Consider the following 26279-nt stretch of genomic DNA (forward strand, 5'->3'; position numbering starts at 1 on the left):
GATATTAAGGTTGATAGTATAAGTTTGTGCTAGTTGAACTATGCACATTATCAACACATTTGTTTGATTTAACAACAAAAGTGTTTGGCATTAGAAATTTAAATTTATCGATTATGCATTTTTTTTTTAGTTTAAACTCAATAGGATAAGAAGTAACAACATTTGTGTGCATCATAAATTGCACATATCTTTTTGCAGTTCACTTCAATCCATAGTTTAAAATTTCGATTGAAATCTTGAAATTTTGGTAGGGAGTTTCAATTTTTCCCAAATTTCTTGAAATTTCCATCAAAATTAGATTATTATTGTTTATTATTATTATTATTATTATTATTATTATTATTATTATTATTGCAAGTAGTCATGCCAGCTCAATAAATGTTTTTTTTCCTCTCTTTTTACCATAAAAAATACTTGTTTTCAAGAAACCACATATTTTTGTTCAAATATTTTCCATTAAATTCTCGCATCATTTCACCTCAAACCAAATTTATGTGACTTCTCTAATATTCTTCTCATTTCTCTCAAGTTTTATTTACTTCTAGAGTTTTCTTTTTCTTCTTTCTTTTCCATTATGTCTAACATTATGCATTTTACATCTCTTTATGTTTAATGTTCAAATTTTTCTATCCTTATTATGTTATGTTAGTTCAATGCTATGATTTTTCATTTTTGTATCAACTCATTTTATAATAAACAATTTATAATTCTTTTATATGCAGATACTTCATGTCCTTTAATTTTGTAATTAATTTTCAATATTTGATATTATTTTGTAATTATTTTTCTACTTTAAAAAAAATTTACTCTCACATCGACATTTACACAAATATTTTACAATATACATCTAAATATTGACTTGCTTTATAGAAATGATGATTAAAAATATAGTATAATTTAGTTATGATCAAAGTTTCATCAACTAATTATAACAATTTTTGTAAAATTTCCTGAAATTTTTATCGATATCAATATTTCCATCGAGACCTTAACCCCATGACAAACTATAGTTTGATAGAACAAGTAGGCCGAAAAGAAATATAAATGAAATCCAAGATGGACGAGAATATTTTTTCAAAAGGAATATAGATTTTTCATTCTTTCTTTCTTTTTTGAAAGGGAAAGACGACTTTTTTTTCCCCTTTTGAGTTAAATCATCATATTAGCATTTATGGATGATATAATTCGAACTTATTTATATTTGTTTTTTTTCCTTTTAGGCATACTTATCTATATTGGTGTTTAGATTGGATGGGACAATATTACATTGTGCATCATCAATAATATAATACCTAACGAGTTAAAATGGTTGATCAATAAATTAAATTACAAGTTTAGTTTATAAATTATTTAGTTTTTATGTTAAAAAAAGTCATTGAACTTTAAGAAAATTTTAATATACATCCTCAAATTTTTAATTTCAAGTTTGATAGACTTATGAACTTTAAAAATATCCACTAAGTCTTTAACTTTTTAATTTTATGTCTAATAAATTCGTAAAATATTATTTTTTAAAAATATATATATTTAATCTATTTGAATTAAATTTAATTTTTATGTACATAGGAGTTTAAACTTTCTAAGAGATTTGTCAATTAAAAAAATGTCGAATAAGTTAATAACCTAATTAAAAAAACATAATTGAAAATGTATATCGGTTGACAACATATAAAATTGCAAGTATTAAAAATTATTGAAAATTCTTTTAAAGTTTAGAGATTTATTAAATATAAAATTAAAAATTTGTCAACCAAATAGAGACAAATTTGAAACATTAATATAAACTACTTGTTTAAGTGATCTTTGAAAGCTAGGCGAAATTATGAACTATTTATGTGTAATGAAAAATGGCAAATCTTATTTATTTATTTTTGAAAAATTCAAAATCTATTGAGTGAAGGAGTTTCAAATTTATGTTTAGAATTTTCTTTTCAATTCTTTGTTTTTTTTTTCGACACATGTGAAAGTGGTAAATACTTAAGCGATCCAAAGGATTTTTCTTGTCTCAAGAAAAGAAAAAAAAAATCGTTTTCAACGACTTTAATAGCAAGGTGTCATGTAATAAATTTCAAGTCAAATGCTTAATTTAAAGAGGAAAAAATCAATTTCTCCTCTCATTCACTATTCAAATCTGTTTGAGAGTGATTTTGATATGATTTATTGGTATGAGTTAAAATTGATTTTGAAATAATAAAAAAAAAAGCGCTTAACCGACCAAAAACGCTTGTCGATTTTAGTATAAACGTGTTGGAAGTTTCAAGTTGAAAAAATATAAAACCAAAAACTTTCGATCGAGTTTGGGTTGGGAAAAAAATAACGATAACGATAATAATTTGAAAAATCACACCGATTATATATATATATATATATATATATGAGACAAGAGTCACTTCTTACGTCAAAAGTTGCATTGGTCAAGTTGGTAAGGAGGCTTGCTAGGAAATTGGAAATCATGAGTTTTACAATTTTAGGATGTGGTTCCTCACATAAGACACAAATGTCACAAAGATGTTCTACACAATCAAAGACAACAACAAAATAAAAAATAGTGAATCAAGAATAAACACACGAGAATTGATACCCAGTTTGGTGATTAACCACCTACGTTTGGGGGGTAGTGTGCCCGGAAAAGATAATCCACTGACATATAAAAGTCAAATGATTACAACGTTGTATTTATTTATAAATAACAATGATTACAGCAACACATGTAGAGCCTAACTTAGCTAATCACTAGGCTTTCTCTAGATGTGAGACTCTCTCTCACTCGAACTTAGGCTCCCCCTAAGTGTGTGAATATTAGTAATGTAACACTCAGGCTCCCCCTAAGTGTGTGAGACTCCATCTCATTTCAATATATCTTTCCTCCTCCTTGTGAACTCCTTTCACGTGAGAATCTTCTTGATGAATAATACCTCAAGATTCCCTTAAGGGTTGGAAATCCTTCTCGATCAACTTTGTCTTAGGGCTCCTCCTAAGATCAAACAATACTTCGTAATATTGAAACGTTCGCTATAACGAACAATACGAAGAATACGTCGCCACAAGCAAAGAATAATATTTTCTTCTTCAAATAAGCACTATATAGAAAGTACTTTGTCAAACTCAATTAATGATCTCTCAAAATAATACATGTGGCAACCTTAGCAATAAAACTTCTTGAGCTTATTAAATAACACAGTAGAAAAATAGAAAATATCCTGATCGAAATCGGCAATTCATCGAAAAAGAAAATGTTCCCGAGAAAATATTTTGCAGTATAATTTAAATAAGAAAAAAAATATTCGGCAGAATTAGCATATTAAGTTGCAACCTCTGAGACAAGTTCCTAGAAAGACAAAATCTTAGACAATTCATAAACTGCTCAAGGAGAAAATGCCATGAGTCTTAAACAAGTATATATAACTAATATCACATATCTAACAAGTTTGATCCTGGAAGATTGGAAGTCCAATTTTTCCACTTCACATCATATTGTAAAAAGAAAAACAGTAAATATATTTTTTGTTCAATGTATGTAATTTTGCCTCCATTCTAATTTGATGTTTTCAGAAAAATATTGATGTAAAATTTTTTTATCAAAATTAAGTGTTCATTTTTTATCATGTAGCAATTTAGTATTTATAGTCAAAACAAGCATAGTTCAGTTGATATACAAATGTGTTGATTAACAAGAGGCTCGTGGTTCGAATCCCCTACCCTATTGTTTTTTTTTTTAAAAAAAAAAACTTAGTCTTTATGGTTTATAAAAATTGATCTCTGATTAATTTATCAATCTATATGTGTAAGAAATTTCATTAAATCATACTAATATTTTTTTTCACGATAAGGACCAAATCGTTACAAATTATAAAGTACGGTGACTAAATTGTTACTAATTTGAAAATACATGAACTAAATTGTTACTAGTTGAAATTTAGAAACTAAGTTTTTATTTACATAAAAGTTGAGCGACCATAAATATTTTTTTAACCAAACTAAAATCAAAATTTGGAAATAAATAATGTACAACCTGTAACCATTTCGGTTTTTTTTTTTTTTTTTGAAAAATAAGTCTATTTCCACCCCCATTTCTTACAATGATTTGCATATTTCTTAAGTATAATGATTGAATTCTTAGCCAAATTTCATGAAAACAAAAGTTTTTAAAAGTTTTTTTTTTAAGTTTTCAAAATTTGGCTTGATTTTTAAATTATTGGTAAATGGTAGATAACAAAAAAAGAAATTTGGAAGTAAAAATAATGTTTACAGGCTTAATTTTTAAAAACAAAAAATTGTATAACTAAAATCTTGTTTAGTAAACATAGAAAGTGGAAACAATTTACTTGGAAGAATTCAAACTCAATGGTTGCTCGTGATAATGGCGATGAACTTCCTTCTAGTTGGGAGAGAAATTGAAAATGCATAAGAATTTAAGGGTCTGTTTGGTTGAGTATCTGAAAACAGAATTTTGAAATAAGGGATTAAATAAAAATAGAGGTGATTTCATGTTTTCAGATATGTATTTGAAAGCATAATTCATAGACTGGATTATAATTTAAACAATTGTAAACTATTTATAGTTACCTACTAAATATTAGTTGACATAAACTATTATTAATTTATTTAGGAACATGTTTTACATTAAAAAAATTGTATAACTATTATTTTATAATGTTATACAATTTATAGGAAAATTTGAAATTTTAATCCCTATGGTTTGGAGTAAGTTAAAATTTAGGTCTTATGGCTTATAATTAAAATTTAACCCTATAGTTTGAAAAAAGCTTCATAATAAATTGTCTTGGTAAGAACTATTTAAGAGGATTTAACAACCATAAGGACTATATATGAAGTTATATCAAATAATAAGAACTAAATTCTAAATTTTAAAATGACTATCTTTATTCAAACCATAGGAACCAAAGTTAACAATTTAACTTAATTTAATTTATAATAAATTATATAATACATATTTTATTTTCTTTAAAAAGAATTGAATTTATAACCTAACATATTATATTTCTAAATATTTTTATCTTTATTTAATATAACTATATATTTTAAAATTTAAAAGTTAAATTATGTATTAAAAAAATATAAAAATATTATTCTCCAATTTTGTACTGTTTTTAGATTAATCATTTTTATAAACAGAATTCGAATGGTCTGGTCTGTCAAATTATATTGAATGAAAAAAGTCAACATTTAAGGAAAAGCAGAAGCACGTTAGTGGGCTGATAGTGATCGGTTTGACAAAACCATAATTGTTGAATTTGGGAGCAATCTCAGCCCATTAAGGTGGGGATGGGGTGGTCCAAAGAATTGAATTTGGCTTAGGTTGAAAACTTTATGTGTTTTAGGCTTTTTGCTTACTTGGATAGATGAAATTACTAAAACGACCAAAAATGTACTTGTGATAGACTTCGATTCTCGATTCTATTTGCATTTTCTTTCTTCTCCTTCAAATTGTGTTCCTAAGCCTTATTCTTTTTTAAAATAAAAAATCTTCATTATTCTTCATCAATCTATTTTACGTCGTCTTCAAGCTTTGAATTTTCCTCGCTCTGAATTAGTGCTAGAGTGAGATGTGAGATCAAGTATCGAATGCGAGAATCGAGGATCAATGAGCAAGAGAGTGGAGAAGTGCAAAGGTTTTTAAGCATAGAGGAAATGATTTGAGAAGGAATGAGAGAAATCGTGAACTGGGGAGCAAGGAGCAAGATTGAAAATCGAGGAACTAGTCCATCATGCTTGCATCTTTGATTACTTTGGTAAATTCATCCAACAATAATAAAAGAAAAACATTAGAAAAGAAGTTTTTAAAAACTTGGTCATACCAAAATTTCAAGAGATGTCTGGGACACCAACTTGAACTCGATAGAGTGGATTATTATAACTCGCTCCATATTTTGAGCACCAAATATAATGATGATGTTCATAACTACAATTATGTATAATAAATACTATTTTAAAATCCTATTTATTATCATATTTACTATTTGCTACAATATTTATTATTTTTCCTTCATCCATGACTATATTGTTTACTGTTTTTTACTCAAACAAAAATAGTTTGGACTCAAAATACACTATTATAACACATAATAATCTACATCCCAAGTACAAACTATTATAACCCACTAACTATAATAGGTAAATATGAGAATCTTAGCCAACACTCTTAAATTTATTTTAACGTGTTAAACCTATTTGATGAAGTTTTTAGATTTTAGGTTTCCTATAAATTTGGTATATTCCCTCACCCATGTCAAAGTTAAAATTCATTAGTCTATTTTCTCACATTTATTCCAATTTTTTATTTGGTTCGATTTCTTATAAAAATTATTTAGAAACTTTTTTTATAAAAAAATTTAGATTAAATAATATTAGTTGCAATTCGAATCATATATATTTTCACATGATTATATTATAATAAATTACAATTAAATATGAATATAAAAATAATTTAGGCATCCACCATTCTTGGTCTTGGAACTTGGCTGCGATGTTGAAGTTTTTATGGTTATTGTTGGTGTGGTCTGGTTCGTTATGGATGGCTTGGATGGAGATGTATGTGCTTCGTGGTTGGTCATTGTGGTCCGTGCGAAATAGTTCGGGGATGTCGTGGTGCTTGAGAGTTGTCTTGCGGTGTAGAGATGAGTTGAAATCGTTTGTTTGAATGGAGGTGAGAGATGGTAGTTTTTGTGTGTTATGTGGTTGGTTCCGTGGCTCCCTAGAGGCCCTATTGTGGAAAGTTATGGGGAGAGGGTGATCTATGATGTGACAAGTCGAAGGGAGGCGCGTTTTTCGGATTTCTTGGTTGTTGATGGGTGTTGGAGGTGGCCTACTGCGTCGCGGGAACTTTTTGAATTATGGGGTTTAGTCCAAGGTATTAGGCCTTGGGTGGGTGGTGAGGATTAGTGGCTCTGGTCTCTAGGTGTTCTTGGTCAATTTTCTATTGCGAGTGCTTGGGAGGTTTTGTGTCCTAGGCATCAAAGAATGTCGTAGTCACGCCTTCTCTGGTTTGGAGGGAATATTCCTAGGCATTCTTTTTATGTCTGGTTAGCAATGTGAGATAGGATGGGTATTTGGGACTGGTTGGGGTAAGTGAGATTCTTTTGTTTCTTTTGCTTGCTTAATATGTGTGGGTGGGGTTGAGTCACGTGATCACCTATTTTTTGAGTGTGGAGGGGTCTGTCTCCTGTGTTGGGTTTGTTAGGGTCCTCTCACTCGGTGGCTGGGTGGGATGTTGATTTGAGTTGGGTTTGTCAGGCCAGTTTAGAAAAATGGGTCAAGCGTTAGTTGTAGCGTGTCCTGTGGTGTGGTACTATTTATTTTATCCGATCGGAAAGAAATCATCGTTTGCATGGGGTCTTCCTTGGGAAGTCCCTGTCCTATTCCATCTCGTTACCTCTGTGATTCATGCTTGTGCTGCATCCTGGCCTGACGGCCTTGTGAGCCTGCTTTAGCCGTGTTTATGCTTTGTGTTGGTTCCATCTGTTTGATGGTTTTGTTAACTTTCCCTTGATTGTTGGTTGTCCCCAGTCTGTGGGATTTTGTGTTGTTTCTTTTTATGCTCTTTCTCTGTGGGACTCATTCTGTCTTGCCCCGAGTTTATGGGGCTTCCCTTTGTTATTTGTTTTGTTGTTTGCTTTCCTTTCGATATTCCTCTTGAGCTATTGCTTGTTTGTAATGGGTCGTGTGTGATGGTCCTTTTATCTGTTTTGGTTTATGACCTTATTTGCTTTTGTGCCTTGGCTCTGGGCTGTGGGGTTCTCTCTATTGTTGTGTAATAGAATAATTTTTTTAAAATAATAATAATTGAAATAATAATCTACTCTTGTTCATATAACTAAATTACAAATTTAGTATTAATTTACTAAACATCGTAACATGCAATGATAGATAGTGTTAACTATCATATTTATCACTTATAGACAATGATATTTTGTTATATATTTGAAAAAAATTATTTACTTATTCTCACTACTGATTTTTCTAAAAATACAATGATGGATAATTATTTTAAAAGCCATGATAATCACAAAATAAGTCCTAAAAATGCCCTCTCAATTACATACGTGGCGACGATCAAAAGCTTGATAAAGTGATAGTCGATGCACCGCCGTGTAGTGAAGTAGAACTCGAAGAAATTCGCACTCGTGGCAGCGCTGGGCCATCGTCTTTAACTAACACAAGCAAAAGCCAGTGAAAGGAAGGGTATTCTATTTCTATTTCATCGTCGTCTTTCTCTGTCTTTCTCTCTTTGATTCCGTTCTTATCGATAAGAAAAAGAAAAGACCAAAAAACTGATCGCAACAAACGCGCGAACTGCCCATTTCATCACTTTTATTCTCCATCTCTCGTCCCTCTCGCCCTTTTATCCGATTCCACAACACAACGAAATTGAATCGAATCTATCTAAACCCCTCTTTTTCTTCCATGACTTCAACTTGTTTCCTAGATTGGCGATAGTATCTGTCTCTCAAATCTCACTCTTCTGTGCTCCAATTTTTCTGGTGGAAGCAATTTGTTGAAGCACGTGAACGATAATGGGTACTGGTGCGTCCAAGAATTCGGATGGTGGGTCTTATGGGAACGAAGAGCCAGAGGAAAACCTAGACCAAGCAGGTGGGCAGCTCTATATTTCCTTGAAGATGGAGAATTTTAAGCTCAAAGGCGAGCTCATTCCTCATATTTATGGCTCTGTTCCGCTTGTTGGTTCGTGGGATTCATCTAAAGCTGTAATCACTCTCTTTCTATTCTTGTTTATTTATGCTTCAGTGAGTTTCTGCAAATCTCTGTTGTTGAATTTAATTGTGTGGGTGCTACAGCTCTCTTTAGAACGTGAATCGGCATCAATGTGGGAATTGAGCTTTGTTGTTCCTCCTAATCACGGTAAACTATGATTCTACTTCCTACTGTTGGGAGATGGATTGGGGTGAACAGTGGGAGTTACTTTGATGATTAAAACACATAAAGATATTAAGATTCTGAAGATTTTTTTTTTTAGAAAATTAACTAGGGTATAGAAATGAGGATTTTTAATCCCTTTATTACCATGTAGTTTTTTGAACTTGATTTGGTTGTGCAACAACAAAACCCGTCTGGTGGACCCGTATAATGGAAATGGAATTGCAAATATTTTCATTTTCATTTCATCTATATACTGTTGAATTCAGAATCACTGGATTTCAAGTTCCTGTTGAAGCCGAGGTATAGCAATTCACCTTGTATAGTCGAGGAGGGTCCTAATCGTCTACTCTCTGGAGGAATGTTGCAAGGAGATACCAGGATGGCTCTTTTCAGGTTAAGTGGTGATGAAGTTTTGGAGTACAGGGTGTTCATTAAAGCAGACAGGGTTTCACCCTTTGATCTTGCTGCAAGTTGGAGGGCATATCAAGACAATCTTCGTCCTTCTGCTGTTCGTGGAATTCCTGATGTGAGCATAAATTCAGTGTCGGAGACTGGTCCTGAGGTATCTTTTCTCCCCCTCCCCTCAAAAAATGAAAGCATGACAGATACAATATTCCATCGAATACTATTGTATTGTAAAAAAAAAAAAAAAAAAATTATTTGTCCGTGTAATATTACCACTCTCTATCAAGCCTTGGAGAAAAAAATTGATTAGTTGTGCTAACTTTTGCTCCTTGATTTGTGTTCTTCCGTTCAGTACTACTCACATTCGTTGTTTTAGTAATTGATTAGTTCCATATAGTAATGTGCAACAATGCAAAGTTAGTTTAGAAATGTCAAAAGGAATTGCTTATCCCGTGCTTTGTCTAAAGGGCAAGCACACGACACATAACACGAACAACACATGAAGCTAACACGTCGTGATCTTAAAACTAGAACATACAGATGTTTGATACATTTATTTAAAATTATATTTAGATATTTCAGCTTTTTTGCTTTAATTTATGATATTTACATTTCAAATACGATGGGACATAAGAAATGAAATTGGAATTATTTCCAGGTGTATTAGAAGCAGAGGTTTTGTAATTTTTATTTTCTTCATACTTTCTTTCTCCATCGTTTCTTTTGCCTTTTCAGAATAGCTCATCGGCTAGCTTGGAGCTTGATCTTGAACACTACGTGGTTCCAGCTCCTTCTTCAAACTCAGGCCTTGTATATGCAGCTAACTTGACAGAGACTCCTAGATCATTGACTGGTTTTGGGGTTCAGTTCAATGCTGATGGATCATCAGGGAACACATCATCATCTAAGGACAGTGGTACGATTGGGGATCGATCAACGACTTTAAAGGTGTTCTCTTGCTTGTAAATATTAAATTTCAATTCTCTTATAGGCATCAGGGTGTAAGGCATGAAAATGAATACGGAGATGAAGTAAATGGAAATACCGTGATGTTTTAGAAAAGCTTCTTCTCAAACTGCCTTAAAAATGAAAGACAATGGAAAGCAATTTTAGAAGTTCAATCATAGAACAATACCATGATGTTTTTCTAGTTTGTTTTCTTGTCCATCCTTGTTGTTTCATTGGGAATATGAAATCAATATCTATACTATTAATAGAAATTATATAGATTTTTGCACTTCAATGATTGAACTTTTATTCTTCTTCCGTTTTGTGGCATCTTCAATCACATTTATTTTCTGGTTGCTTATTTAGGATATGACAGTGATTGTCCCTGATCCATCCAAGATGTATATGGGTTCTGGAATGGTTGAATCAAAGTCGGTAGGGACGTTTTCTCATTTGCAAAAGCAAGACAGTCATAGGGGACTTTTTGTGGATCGAGGTGTTGGATCCCCTAGGCTTGTTAAATCAGCTAGTACTAGCACTTTCTTTTCAGATCTGAAATTGGATACGGAGTCCAAGGTTTGTTTTTGCCTTTTCATCTCTCAATATCACAAGTCATATTATTTATCTTTCGTGTTTCTTGTTTGTTAATATGTAGAATTCAATGCCAGCAGCAGCTGGAGCTGTTGCCGCTGCAGCTGTTGCTGATCAAATGCTTGGACCAAAGGAGGATAGACATTTGGCAATTGTCTTGGTACTTTTCTTTGAATGGTTTACATAAAATATCACTAATTATTGAGTTGTTCATATGCTGAGGTAGACTTCACTCATTGTAATAGGCTAAGAAAGTTGTAGTAGTTGTTCAGGGACGAAATTTTACTTTTTTTGTTAGTAATCTGGTCTCAAGAATGAAAATGCCTCTCATGACTTTTTAATATGGTTTAGGTTGGTTTGCCAGCTCGAGGCAAAACTTTCACTGCTGCTAAGCTTACAAGATATCTTCGTTGGTTAGGTCATGAGACAAAGCATTTCAATGTTGGCAAGGTTTGACTTTCATGTCATTCTTATGCCTTGTGTTGTATGATGAATGCACTTTAGATTTGAATGTTAATATGTTTTCTTTTTTTGTAACAGTATCGACGCCTTAAACATGGAGCTAATCAGGTGTGTTTTCAAATATAATGTACAATTTTGATGTATTATCAATTCTTCAATGTCATCATATTTTATTATCAATTTGGAGGGTTGTTCTTTATATTTATATTTTTTTACCATGTAAAAGTTGCAACTGCATTTTCATGATTTCTCTCTTCAAAGACTTTCAGTAGGCTTCCTAGGTTACTTATAGACAGCGCTTTCATAGTTAGTTAGTTATTTTTTTTAAATACTTTTCTTTTTATAGGAAACAATATATTTCGTGGTTTTATTATTTTGAAAGTGATATTTCATGGTTTTATTAACTCTTCAGTCTGTCGGTGATTATGTTATCCTCATGAGGATGTTATATGCTATTTTTGACGTTCTCTTATGCCAAAAAAAAAAAAAACCATCTGTATGCAGTCTGCTGACTTTTTCCGAGCTGACAATCCAGAAGGCATGGAGGCACGTAACGAGGTGAATTCTAGAAACTGATGACATGTTATTTATCAAAGAAAGTGGGAATATACTTTGCCTCAGTTGTCTATTGGTTTCATCTATTCAAGGGAAAAAAAACAATAATAAGAAAATGAAATAAGAAAAGGGAAGTTGTCAATTATTTTAAGAAATTAACTTAATCCTCCTTTTCCTACTATAAAGAAAATAGATACAATTTTAAGTTTACCTGGCTAACACGGATTATTGGTAACGTTAACACCATGTTAATTTTTTCTCTGTGTACATAGTTTTAATATATCACCTGCTACTAGGTAGCAGCTTTAGCTATGGAGGATATGATATCTTGGATGCAAGAAGGTGGCCAGGTAAGGTCTTTGACTGTTGCATCTATTGCACAGATTCTAATGGTTTTATTTGCTAATGCAAAATTAATTCAGGTTGGAATATTTGATGCCACAAACAGTACCAGGAAACGGAGAAACATGTTGATGAAATTGGCTGAAGGAAAATGTCGGGTATAATGATTGTCATTGTAAATAGAGGGAAGAATTCCAGAAATATTTAGTTGTCTCATTCTTCTTTTTCTTTCAACTGCAGATAATTTTTCTAGAAACCCTATGCAATGATCAGCGTATCATTGAAAGAAATATACGTCTTAAAATACAACAAAGCCCTGATTATGCAGAAGAGTATGTTTCCCAAGCAGCTTATTTCATTCTTCTGGGAATATAGTGTGTGTGTGTGTGAGTGTTTTCTCTTTTCTGGAACACTGAGTGCTTTTCCTCCTTTCAGGCCAGATTTTGAGGCTGGATATCGAGACTTCAAAGCTCGACTAGACAACTATGAAAAAGTAGTTATCTAAAATATTAACGTTTTTCTGGTATATATGGATATAATACTTATTATATTGATACATCGAAACATCTGAATTTGCTCTTCATGCCAGGTTTATGAACCTGTTGAAGAGGGGTCTTACATTAAAATGATTGACATGGTTAGTGGGCATGGAGGACAGATACAAGTAAGTTTAGCTCCTGTGGTTATTGTGCCTTATTTTTCAATTCCTCGTTTGCTAAGGTTAATATTTGTTATTTCCTTTCAATATTTTGATCTTTTAGGGGCATTGATTTTGAAGACTCTTTGTAATTATTCTCTACGGAACATTTTACTTAGTTGGGCCTCTTTCTCTAGTGGGGTTTTTGTAGGCTTTCTCTCTCTCTCTCTTTTTTTTTTTTAACTGCCACTGTATTCTTTCATTTTTCTCAAAGAAAACCCTCTAACGTTTTAGAGTGGTTCTTATTCTTATTCAAAAGCTATACTTTTCAATGGTCATTATTTTGTTTAGATGAAGCATCCCTTGGATTTATTTCACTTAATTTTTGTATTCTGATGGTATATCTTTTCTTATTCAGGTCAACAACATCAGTGGGTATCTCCCTGGACGAATTGTCTTTTTCTTGGTATGATCTTGTTTTTCATTATTTTTTATTTAACGCGACAAAAATGTTGACATTCTCAATTCTTCTAAGGCTCCATAAATTCAAGCTGAAATTTAATAGATTGTAGTCTTGTCAGTCGTCATAAATCTTAAACCCCTCACACCTACATGACTTCTGTAAACTTCCTTTTAAAACACTATATAACAAATAAAGGAGAGGGAATTCAATAACCACTAGATCTAAAAGGGTTCAAGGTGACCTCCCTGATGAATTGTTATATTTCAAAAAGGGCCCAAAGGTGATATCACTTTATGAATTGTGAATTCTGAAAATTGGAATCTTGAGTGTATAATTTGCTAAGTGATTTCCTATATGAGGAGCCTGTTGAGATTGTTTGATGATTGTTGCTTCCATACTAGTTTCAGGATTTTTTATTTTAATGTACTAGGAAAAATCTTCTTTATATTATTATACTATTATGTACTCTCATCATATATGGATATTATATTAAAATCTTCTTTATGCTCTCATCATATAGTTTATTTATCATGGTGCAGGTGAATACCCATCTCACACCACGGCCAATATTGCTCACTAGGCATGGAGAGAGTATGGATAATGTTCGAGGTAGGATTGGAGGTGACACTGAATTAAGGTATGCATACGCAGGTATAGGGATAAAATCTTCATGTTGTTATATCACAAAAGATTTCAAAGGTAACTTATTGTATCTAGTACCTGTAGTTATGAAAGGAGAGGTACCTGTACCTGTAGTTATGAGGTAACTTATTGGCCGTTGAATCTGCCATTATTTTGTCACACTTAACTGATATATAATATATCACACTATCCAGGGACAGAGTAAGAAAAAAAACATGTTAACGAAGGCAAAAAGACCAGTTGAATTAAACAGTGTATTCAAAGAAGTTTCTATTTATCTGTACAATTTTTTTTTTTTTTAAAATCTTAGCTACAAAATACCTCATACAGTATGTCATTTCTTTAGGAGGCTTCATATGTTTCTGAGACAGCCCATAGGTCCTTGAACAAATTTTGCAACTAAACCTTTAATTACTGTTCTGTTTGCTTTAACGTTTGCTATATTCAAAAATCAAAATCACGTGCCGATACCTTACATTAAATTTCTCAAATATAATCTTTTAAGATAAGTTTGTAAAATTGCAAACTTGAATTTCATATTTAGAGAAGAAAAGAAATTAACTTCAAAATCTCATTTTCTAAGTTCAGTTTGTAAAACAAGATGGTTATATTTTTCCCAACCATATTTGATCAATCTTGCTACTACTTCGTTGGTCTTTATGAACAAGGATAATACAGTGCTTGTATCTCTTGACACTGTGTGTAAAACAAGATGGTTATATTTTTCCCAACCATATTTGATCAATCTTGCTATTACTTAGTTGATCTTTATAAACAAGGATAATCCAGTGCCTGTATCTCTTGATAATTGTGAAATATCGAGAATATTATTTGGACATTGGACATTAGGAAAACTGTAATTACCTGAGAAGTTGGTTGGGATGGATGGTTATAAATAAAGTGAGGTCGGGCTTTGGGAGAGGGCAAAATTTTGGGAATTAATTTTGTAGGAGAGAGAGAGCCTCTTGAAATTCTATAACCTGTGCATTTTCTTTTGGATATTATTACGTAATTTTAGTCTTATTTCCTTTTGTCCCAATCAGAAAATCAGGTTCCTATTTGAATTTTGAACTGGGATTGATTTACTTGTTTTGGCAGTGAGGCTGGAAAAGTTTACTCTAAGAAGCTTGCTAACTTTGTTGAGAAACGACTGAAGTCCGAACGGGCTGCCTCTGTAAGCTCAAATTTTTATGGTGTTAATTTGCATCTGGTTATTTAAAATGCTAATGACAACTTTTTATGGTCTAGATTTGGACCAGCACACTTCAGCGAACAATTTTGACTGCGAGTCCTATTGGTGGATTCCCTAAGGTTAGCTTGTTATCTGGAAGAGATTAATGCTTGACAAGCAACCCTCGCTTGTAAGCCCGAGTATAAAACACTCTATGGTTATTTCCTTCTGTTAGATTCAATGGCGTGCACTTGATGAGATATATGCTGGAGTTTGTGATGGAATGACATATGAAGAGATAAAGAAAAACATGCCCGAGGAATATGAGTATGTGCAACTGCAATCTTCTTTATTTCCATCAGCTATTTCTCTTGATAATTCAGTGAACTTCCGTGCTAGTTGTGGAAGTTGTTTCTCTAATAACTATAACACTCTGTTCCCATTTGAGATTTCTTGCATTTTTCATTGCCAGGGCTCGCAAGAAGGACAAATTGAGATATAGATATCCTCGTGGAGAATCCTATTTGGATGTTATCCAAAGGTATGGAATTTTTTACTTTTTATCCAAAGCAATTTTCTTTTTCCTTTAAAGGAAACCAAGTTTTCAGAAAGGAAAATGAAAGAGCATAGAAGAGCATATAAAAGACGACCACACAAGGAACCTCACAGCTAACTACAATAAGGAACTCCAATCCAAAAATAAATAAATAAATCAATCCAAAAGCTTCAATCCTTTTCATTAAATATCTTTTTCAGTAACTAATGACTAATACATGTTTTATTTAGTTTTACCTTCTGAGGCCATTAATTTTAATTGACACAGGCTTGAACCAGTAATTATTGAGCTTGAAAGACAACGGGCTCCTGTTGTTGTTATTTCTCATCAGGTGGACTAATTTTTTAACCATTCCATCGTCCATTTTTACATGTGGTAATCTTCCTAAACCTTTTCTCCTGTCTTGCAGGCGGTCTTGAGAGCGTTATATGCTTATTTTGCTGATAGGCCCCTAAAAGAAATTCCACACATCGAGGTAATTGTGTAGATAATCAACGAACAATCACTTTTTGTATTTTCAATTCCAATATTAGGAGCGAGAGGATGCTAGTGGTTTCAATTAGAATGGTTTAAAATGCTTTGATTCAATTTTGGCAGGTCCCACTTCATACAATCATTGAGATACAAATGGGAGTCACGGGTGTGCAAGAAAAAAGATACAAACTTATGGATTAACAGACCCCAGGGGATGTTATTCTATAATCTCATGTGCTTTGAGAAGTTCCCATACATTCTTTTAATTCTCATTCATTACTAAGATGTCGGTGTCATACATTGTGCCACTCTTATCATTAACCTCCTCTGCAAATGTGAATGATGAGAACTCGTTTTCGTTTCTGTAATAGTGACGTCTATCAGTCTATGTATGTAACTAATACTCAGGCAGGAAGGTGGAATGGTTAAACAAATGTCTCTTCCATTCAAAACAGGACTTGGAGGAGTTCAATTCCATCTGTGTTATTCAATTAATTGAAATCAAGAAAGTTTTGGATACTAACATTATAAATATCAACAGGTGGTACCGTGGTAGCAGAATTATATATTGTTCTTCTGGAAAACAAAAGATAGCAATTTGGTTTTGGTCTACTTTGATCCATGGGAGATGGAAAGTGAAAACACCTGTTACCTAGAGACAATCAAAGTTGTTGGGGGCCATATTAAATTTTCCATGAAGGAAACACAATCCTTGGACAGATAGAATCAAATTTGGTATGTTCTTTTTCAATCTCTCTGTATATATATATTTGAGGAACTTGACAAAGCATTTTTCTGCATTAGGTGGAATCTTTTGATGGGTTTTTCTAATTTGTTTTTAATTTTTATGAACTCTATCAGTTAGTTGAATGTAGTGGGAGATTGAAGAAGAATAGAAGCTATTCAATCCATCATGATTTATATAAATCATGAAGTAAGAAGATTCGATTCCAGGACCATTTCTTCTCTGCTTTCTCCTCCAAATGAGTCAGAATCAACATGAGGTAACTTTTTCGTATCTAACTTAAACTCTCAAAGGCCTGGTTGGATTGATTAGAGAAAAAAATGTTTTTCAATTTTTTTTTTATTTAAACTCTTTTGATAAAAAAAGAGTTTAAAATATACTTTGAAAATATTTTAAAAACTATTTGGGATGGTTCTTTAATTTTTTTCAAAATGACTTATTTTCAATCTTAAATACTTGAAAAGTTAAATTAAATACACTTTTAAAATCTATTAAAGTTAAGGTTAAATCAAAAGTTAAAAGACATTTGGTAGTTAGTTTAAAATGTTTAAAATCACTTTTGTTATTTTTAAAATTACTATGAAACATGTTTTTAATCTTTTATTAATTTTGATGATATACAAATTGCATCTAAAAGTGTAAAATTGAATATTAAACTAACTTGGAGTGATTAAATGTGTATTTTAGAGTGACTTTAAAAATGACAAAAGTGATTTTGACAATTTTAAAATCACTTCCAAACATGTATTTAATTTTGGAATTTTGAAGTTTATGTTTATTTAGTCAACTTTCAAGTGTCTAATAGGTTTTTTTTAACTTTGAATTTTGTGTCTAATAGATTTTTGATAAATTCAATTCTTTGAACTTAATTGATCTATTAGATATAAATTTGATTTTCTTTTATATCTAATAAAATTTTAAATTTTAAATTTTGTGTCTAAAAAATTCGTGAACTGAAAGCTCAAATACTATTAAAAGTTTAGGGGTCAAGGAGACGACCTCACAGTTCAGACTAAATTTGTTATTTAATATGTATATAAATTCAACCATTGTGATGATCCAAGGTCTCTCTGAACTCAATGTCCTGAAAACATCTTTTTGAAGAATTCGCTAAATATATATTTTAGTTCTTAGTATTGGGATGTTTACTTATTTTAGTTTCTTATATAGGCTTGTTTTGAATATCTTAGGAAAAAATGTTTTCCAAAAATGTATTTTTATTTAAACACTTATAATAGAAACTCCTTAAAAATAAAAATACATGTGTCTAGCAATTGTTTTTAAAACTTTTTTTTATGTTAAAGTTTGGCTTGTTATAATACAAGTGTTTTTATTAATTTCAAATTACTATAAAACAATTTGTCGATGGTGGTGACCGGAGTTGATCGACAATCGTTGGAAATGATGGTCGGAGGTGACCAATGGAGATTTTCGTTAGTTGGCTGGTGGAGGTCATCAAAATTGGTGGCTGACGGTGGTTGTTGGAGTTTCCCATATAGATTAAGGAGTGATTAACTATTAAATATTTCAAATTCATTTATCTAAAAGTTGCTTTTAAGTGTGTATCCTAAACCAACTTATTTTATAAATTCATTTTTTCAAAGTTCATTTTATATGGTTATCAAATATATGATTTTTTTTTCAAAATAACTTAAAGTTTTAATTTAATCCCTTGGAAATGTATTCTAAATACACGAATTATCATTTGTCAATACACGAATTATCATTTGTTAATTTAATCACTTCATAGGAGTGAATATTGGGTAGTAAAAAAGGCATTTAAGAGAGATCTATTTTCGTGAATTGGATAAAAAAATTATAGTGTTTAAAAATCTTTTTTCTCATCTTAGTTTTTTCAATTCACCGAGCATTATATTGGGTAAGTTTATCATCAAAATTTAGTACTTAATAGAAAATTTAAAAACTTAATAGAGAGTGAGCGACTAAATTGAAAATACATAAGGGATTATTTAAAAAAAAAAAATCGAACAATGAAGATTAAGTTTTAAAATGTTAAATTAAGCTTATTTGTATCTATTTGGTCTTAGATCTTTAAAAAATGATTTAAATTTCATTTTGGTTAATTTTGTTTTATTTTGATTTTTGAACTTTTAAAAAATTTGTTTTAATACCCAAATTTTAAAAATATGTTCATTTTAGTCCTAATTGTCAAAGTATTGTTGCTGCCAAATAAGCTGGTAGACTTTATATGGGTAATTTAGTAAAACATCTAACCCGTCGTCTCACTATTTTGTGCTCTCATTACTGTCATGGGAATCAACTGCATCTTTTATTTTCGTGCTCTCAAGAATGAGAAAAAATTGATTGGGCCGCTTTGATCCTTTTTGTTGATAAAAACTAAGAGAAGAGTCCTAAATTTGAATCCAAATACCATGAAAAATTGATAAAAATGGTCTAGGAGTTTGATTTGGTATTTTTGACCTATTTTTGAAAAACAAGTTTTTTTTGACCCCTTGATCATGAAAATGATGTAAGTATGAAAAATATTGGTTGTACAATTATTCTTATGTTCTTTATTAAATTCTCTATTTCAATTTCAACAATCAACATACCAAATTAATTCACAAAAAATTATTTTATCCAAAATTAATAGACAATTTTTTTTTTTTTTTTTTTTTTTTTTTACATTCAAACACAAAAAACTTCTCCACCACATTTAGTTTGTTTACAATCCCACAAAAAGTTCTCTTCACCAAATTATTTTAGAATGAAAAGTCTTTCGTCGTCTAAAACTTATATTTCACGAAGTTGTAATTTTGTACCCTTTGTAAGAAAATATGTATTTCATTTTGTATGTATTGAATAGTTCGATAATTTCAGAAAAATTTGACAAAAATAAATGACATTCTTGGAGTTTGATTTATGCTTGTTTTTTTTTTTGTTTTGTTTTTTTTATATATATAATGCTTTGATATTTATATAAAAAAATGAAAAAATTGTAACTTTTTTTTTAAGATACCTGGTCGAGTTTCACCGAATATTCATCAAAGATTCCCATTTTGAGGTTCAGTTGCTAAGCGACCGTTTAGTTTCATACATTACACGATGTGAAAAAAAGTTAGACGATCGTATAACAATGGGCACTAGTCGTTGTGATGTTGAATGCTAAACGATCGTGTACCTATAGGAGCTAAGCGATGCGTTTAAATGTTATACGATAACACTACGCGATCGTTTAGCTTTGGCGACGCGATCGTTTAGCTTTGGTGTAGGAACTAAACGATACGTTGTATTTGCTAAACGATGACACTACACGATTGTTTAGCTATGACACGTGCTAAGCGATACGATGAAGTGCTACGCGATAGCGTTGAGCGATCATTTAGATGCAAAGCTAAGCGATCGTGGCGTGGGAACTAAACAATAAGTTGGATTTACTAAGCGATGACACTACACGATCGTTTAGTTACGACGCACGCTAAGCGATATGATGAAGTGCTACGCGATAGCGCTGAGCGATCATTTAGGTGCAGAGCTAAGTGATCGTGGCGTGGAAACTAAATGATACGTTGGATTTGCTAAATGATGGAACTACACGATCGTTTAGCTACGACGCGCGCTAAGCAATGACATGAAAGCACTAGACGATGGTGTTAAGCGATCGTGTAGTTATGCGATAAAGCTAAGCAATAGCTAGGCGATGATACTAAGAGATCATAGCTAAGCGATTGTTTAGCTTCAGCAAACACTAGGCGATAACCTTCAACGCTACACGATCGGTTCATGAAATAGATAAATTAGAAGACAACACATCATGATCATCAATGCATACTTAAAAAAAAATTATATATAAATATAAAAAAAAATGGCCTAGCACATACCCGGTCGAGCACGACACTGGGCGAAAAAACAGAATACCCCTACTCGGTCCAATACTCGATTAGGTCGGGCCGGGCCAAATTCCTGAAACATCCCCTACGGCCTACCCCCCTCTACCCGATTCCCCTCCCCCACCCAGTCCAATACCCGGTCGGGCTAGGATCGGGTCGAATTCCCGAAAGTTCCACGCGCACGGCCTGGCCCGCCCCGCCCCTTCTACTCGGTCCAATACTCGGCCGGGCCGGGACTGGGCCGCATTCCTGAATATCCACTTACACCGCCTGGTCACATACCCGGTTTAAGTGCTTTGAAGCCCAGTCGGGCGCCACCTACTCCTACTCGGTTTTGCCCCCTTCCCCCTCGTCATTTCCTCTCTTTCCCGTCCATATCTAGTCGAAATGCACATACGGCCCGACCAGTCTACTACCGAACACAATCTTCCCCAAATCTATCCCACAGCAACCTCAAACTTGCCTGTCCGATCACATACCCAGTCACAATAGTATGAAGTCTGGCCGGGTAAGACCGATTTCCGGAAACGCATTTTAGGCTCAAACTTATTTAGATCTAACCTAGATTTCAAATGGGAAGGGATTTGAGGGAGTTTTGGAATGTGAAGGGTATTAGGGTAATTTTTCAAAATTGTGGGGGTCAAAAATACAAACTTTTTTAAAAAGGTCCAAAAGTCAAAGTCAAAACTTGAAAAAGATTATTTTTATCAATTACCCCTCTATAAGCTCTTGTAACTAGACTCATTGAGAGGACGAAACAGAGAAAAGAGCGAGAAAATGAGAGAGAAGGGGAAAGGTGATAGAATCTAAAAAAAAAAAATGTAAGATATGGATTTTTTAAAAAAATTTTATTTGACTAAAATAGCTCAATTTTAAAAGTTTAGAGACTTAGGCTAGACATTGGAGATAACTATGTTCAAAAGTCAAAATCTTAACCATTTTTTTGCGTTTGGTAAAATAAATTTAAATTAAATCTATTAGAATCACTTTTAAAAAGTGTTAATTTCAAGTTTACCCTAAGAATAATATCCTACTAAACTGGTAAAATTTTTAATTAATATTTAGTTTTTAATTTTGTACTTTAAAAAGAAGATTTCTTTTATATATTTATCTATTTCTCACATAATCAAATCTATTTTCTATTTTTCATGAGTTAAAATGCATCAATTTTTTTAAAAGGTACACCATATTGATTTTTTTTTTAAATAGAGTTATTTTTCTTAATATTTTAAAATTAATCTATAACAAATAAAATTTATCATACTAAACAATTATTTAAAAATTTAAATTACAAAAAAGTTATTATAAGTTTATTTTAGTTGTTATATCTAAAATAAGTTGTTTTTGTATTTATTTAAAAAACACTCTAACATACTTTTTTCAAGTTTAAGTTGAAATTTATCAAACACTATTTTACTTCTTTTCACAACTGATTTTTTTTAAAAACACAAATGTCAGTAATTATTTTAAAAGCAGCAATCCCAAACGAAGCCTTAAATAGACTTTTTGAAATATTGAGAACCAAAATGGAACAAAATACATAGTTTAAAGATCAAAATGGACCAAATGGAATTTAAACCTTAAAAGAATACTCCACAAATCTTTGAACTTTAAAAAGTATGAATTTTGAACTTTTAAGTTATTTTTCTTTCTTTTATTTTTTAGAAGATTTTTTTTTTTAAAGTTTTGCATCTAATAAAATTAAGATTTTAATAGAATCTTTAACTTTTAAATTTGTGTCTAATAGGCGTTGATCCTTTTCAATATTTTTTAAAATTCATGAATTTACTAGACACGAAAATTAAACGTTAAAAGTTTCATTTGACATAAAATTCAATTTTATACCAAATAAATCAAAATTAATTTTATAATTTTAAATATGTCAATGATCTAATAAATATAAAATTGAAAGTTTAGATGTTGTATCAAATATTTTTAAATTTCAAGACATATTAAACACAAAATTAAAAGTTTAATACCTTCTAAGATACTTTAAATTTTAGAGACCAAACTTTAAATTTCAATTAAAAAAAAAAAAAAACAGAAACCTTAAGAACTAAAACATGTTTATAGTCAAAGAAATATGACAGACGTACAAAATGAATAGTAGTTCCTGCTTGAGTTGCTGCCGTCGCCTTCACGAGGCCTTCGTTTGTGCGTTTCTTGGGATTCTGGTCTCTCTTTCACATATCCCAATCTCATTCTTCTTTTTATATATTAATTTCTTCACTTTCACGTTATCTTTTTCTCATGTGATTTAGCAATATCCATGTACACTCTCTCTTCCCATTCTTTCCCAAAAATACTCGGGCCATCCCGATTTCACTTATTTTTGTACATCCTATTTAGATATTCAATCACAAACTGTTACGCCTTTTTTTTTTTGTGATTAAAGGGATCTACAAAGATGAATGTAATCTAGATTGTACTCAAGTATTACCCTCTTTTCTTTATTATATATCTTTTAGAGCCATTCTCAATCAAACAAACCCATCTCATTACTTCAAACTATGTTCAACTCCTCACAATCTTCACTCAATTTCCCATCTTTTTATCCATTTAATCATCCCTTTAGAAGCATTATCTCTTACAATGGAAGTTTACTAATGTTAGCGGCCTTAATCTCTTTACTTCTTGTCACTCTCTTTGTTGTCCTCCTCCACATCTATGCCAAATGGTTCCTCACCCAGGCCCGTCACCAGCGTCGCAGCTCTATCGCCGTCTCTCAAGTGCTAGGCCAACCTCGGTTGCACCATTTTCATTCCATATCGTTTGACCACACCACCCCACCTACTCGCTCTCCCACCAAAGGACTCGACGCCTTGGTGATTTCAGCAATCCCTCTTTTTATTTACGTGTCGGAGAAGGAGTGCAAGATTGGATTAGAATGCGTCATTTGCTTGAGCTTGTTTGAAGAGAATGAGATAGGGAGGAGTTTGCCTAAGTGTAAGCATGTGTTTCACGTCGAGTGCATCGACATGTGGTTGAGTTCTCATTCGAATTGTCCGATTTGTAGGGTTCCGGTGGTTCGTCATCAGAATTCGAGGAATGGAATTGGTAATAACTTGGAATTGACTGAAAATGAATTGCAGATTGTTATTGGTGGGTAAGCCATGTTAATTAGAATGAGGCTGTGGATATTGATATCTACAGATTCTTCTTTGTTCTTCATAAAAACTGTCAACTGGATTTTTCTCAACAAATTGTTACCTATTTCCATCCGTACATAAATCTTGCAAATCAGCATGTTTATCTAAATGTTTTGGGACATCCTTACAAATTTTCTTGAAAAAAATTTGTTTATCTAAAGATGTTAGACATTTCTATATCTCTAGGTGTCTACAATTTCAAGTATCTAAAGATTTTAATGGTCTCGATTCTCACAAAATAAAGACCCTCTGAGAAATTACTTTGGATAAAAAGAAATGCGTTGTACTTTAAAAACTAAAAATCATTTGAGTAGAAATAGGATGGGAGATATAAGATTCAAAAACTCTAGAGAGTGGAAGAGTCGAATGTAAAATTGGGTCCATAAAGTCATAGGTTTGGGCCTAAGAACTAAGGAAAAAGCTTCCAATTATCCCATTTTATCTGTTTTCCATATCTTGACGTGTAATTGAGACTTAAACATCTTGTCGTTAATATATATTATGCTAGTTGCATTATGTTCATTTTAGTTAATATTACATGTTGTTTCTTATTATTTTGAGTAAAAAGAAAGTAAATTTGAGTTAAGTTGCATTTAGGTTTTTGAGTTTTCAAACTCAACAATTTTACTATGAGATTTACATTTAGTAGCGTTTTTATTCATTTCATTTTCCTTTTTAAAATTATTTACGAATAGTTGACGTAACATCAGTTTTTTTGAAAAAGATATTTTTCTTTTTAAAATGAAAAGTTATATATTATTTCAACCTTTTTTCCCCTTTTTTCCTTCCCATTTACTTCCCCATTCTTCTCCTTCATCTTCTTCCTCATATAATGGTTGTCGTCAGCTAAAGATGTCCAGAAGGCAATTGTGTTCTTGTCCCCACTCTCCATTTCTTCTCTACAAAATTCTCCATTTAATTTTGTAGGGATCAAGACAGGATTTTTGATGAAAAATTTGCTCGAGTCGAATTCACTGTGTGAAATTCCCTCCTCCCCCTTTGTATAAAAAAATCAATAATCTTAAACAATTAATATTGAAAAGTTTTAATTAAATAGTTAAAATTAGCACTATTTTTTTTATATGATTCAGGGACAATTTGAATAAGGAAATAATTACCTTTCAAATTATTCATATATATAATCTAAACTTAAATATCCAATTCAAACATGTCATTATCTTGGCCATTCATCAACGTTACTTGAAATATAAATATAATATTTATATAATAATAACATAACAATTATTATTATAATATATTAAAAAAGAAACAAATGAGGGCAGGGTATTATAATAAATTGAATATAATATTTTCCTTCTCCGTTTAGTTTACAAATAATTTTTTTTCTTCCACTTCGTCCCCCATTCCTCACCATGTAATGAAAAAAATGAATATCTCTATTGCTAGTCACTCCTTACATTCTAGTGACTATGATTGTTTTTTCCTCACCTCCTTCCTCTTCTTCCTCTTCTCCTTCTTCCATTGAAAAAAAAAAACGTCATAAGGTCCAAATCTTGAGCGAAACCAAAATGGAAAAGAAAGGACACCTTGCAGACATCGGTTATTGTGGCTACAAATATCCACGGGGCGGGGTGGGTCGGGGAAGGCTTCCCTGTCGCTGATCCTGCTTACCTATTTCATTTTCCATCCGTGCGAAATTCCCCATGAGGATCAGGCGGAGATTCTGCACAGGAAATTTGCGGGGATCAGGTTCCTTGTGGAAAATTTTTCCCATTTAGATTTTTTAAAAAAAATTAATTTTATTTAAATCACTATTATGGAAAACAATGATTGAAATAGTTAATTTCAAACCCACAATAGAGATATAATTAATATGTTTAATTTTCATAATTTTAAAAATTTAAAATATAAATAGTACTACAATATATTATAATCTCAACTTAATACCATAAATAAATAAATAATATATATATAACTAAAGTTAAACTCACATATAAAGTTATGCTTAAAAGAAAAACTCACATATAAAGTATTATCGGCGGGGTGTGAGCGGGGATATATGTTTGTAAACTGTATAATCAACTAGTGAATCTTAGCAGAAATTCTAAGCCAAACAACAATCAAAATATTTAATAAAAAAAATTAAGGGTTTGAGAATGTCTCTGAAATTGGGTTGAGACACGTTCATGCTGTACTTAGAGAAGATGTGCCCCCACTAGCATTGAATAATCCGACACTCCACTCTCAGGAAACAACACCCTTCAAGAATGCTTGTGTGTAGCTAAGTGATTTTACAAACTTCTTTGGACTTGTAGATCACAAAATCCTTTTGGAAATGTATAATGAAAATTAGAGAGTTTTTTATATCTGTAAAATTGTATCTATCTTATGGAAGGAAGAAGACGACTAAAAGACCCTAACTTCTTCCA

At 31.7% G+C, this 26279-nt stretch overlaps 2 protein-coding genes across 3 annotated transcripts; both read left to right on the forward strand.

Moving 5' to 3' along the window:
- Positions 1-8116: 8116 nt before the first annotated feature.
- Positions 8117-16619, forward strand: LOC150029738 (6-phosphofructo-2-kinase/fructose-2,6-bisphosphatase-like). 2 transcript variants are annotated; one of them, XR_016527348.1, is made up of 23 exons: positions 8117-8726; positions 8817-8880; positions 9165-9460; positions 10039-10251; positions 10618-10827; positions 10907-11002; positions 11194-11292; positions 11383-11412; positions 11809-11862; positions 12156-12209; positions 12282-12359; positions 12442-12533; positions 12637-12694; positions 12791-12865; positions 13257-13304; positions 13841-13952; positions 15042-15117; positions 15192-15254; positions 15350-15441; positions 15587-15655; positions 15938-16001; positions 16080-16145; positions 16268-16619. XR_016527348.1 is itself a non-coding variant. In XM_090310404.1 (23 exons), exons 1-23 carry the CDS (start codon positions 8535-8537, stop codon positions 16343-16345), a joined length of 2265 nt encoding a protein of 754 aa, XP_090166530.1. In that variant the 5' UTR covers positions 8117-8534; the 3' UTR covers positions 16346-16619. The 2 variants fall into 2 exon arrangements, 1 of the variants encoding a protein (XP_090166530.1); XM_090310404.1 differs by having other exon boundaries at positions 13841-13938.
- A 6488-nt stretch (positions 16620-23107) lies between these two features.
- Positions 23108-23998, forward strand: LOC150029739 (RING-H2 finger protein ATL2-like). Its single transcript, XM_090310405.1, has one exon. The coding sequence runs from the start codon at positions 23251-23253 to the stop codon at positions 23848-23850; it is 600 nt and encodes a 199-aa protein (XP_090166531.1). The 5' UTR covers positions 23108-23250; the 3' UTR covers positions 23851-23998.
- The last annotated feature ends 2281 nt before the right edge of the window (positions 23999-26279 follow it).

Source organism: Benincasa hispida, unplaced genomic scaffold (assembly GCF_027475165.1).
Source record: "Benincasa hispida cultivar pf3 unplaced genomic scaffold, pf3_genome.v1.1 HicScf956, whole genome shotgun sequence".
NCBI lineage: Eukaryota > Viridiplantae > Streptophyta > Magnoliopsida > Cucurbitales > Cucurbitaceae > Benincasa > Benincasa hispida.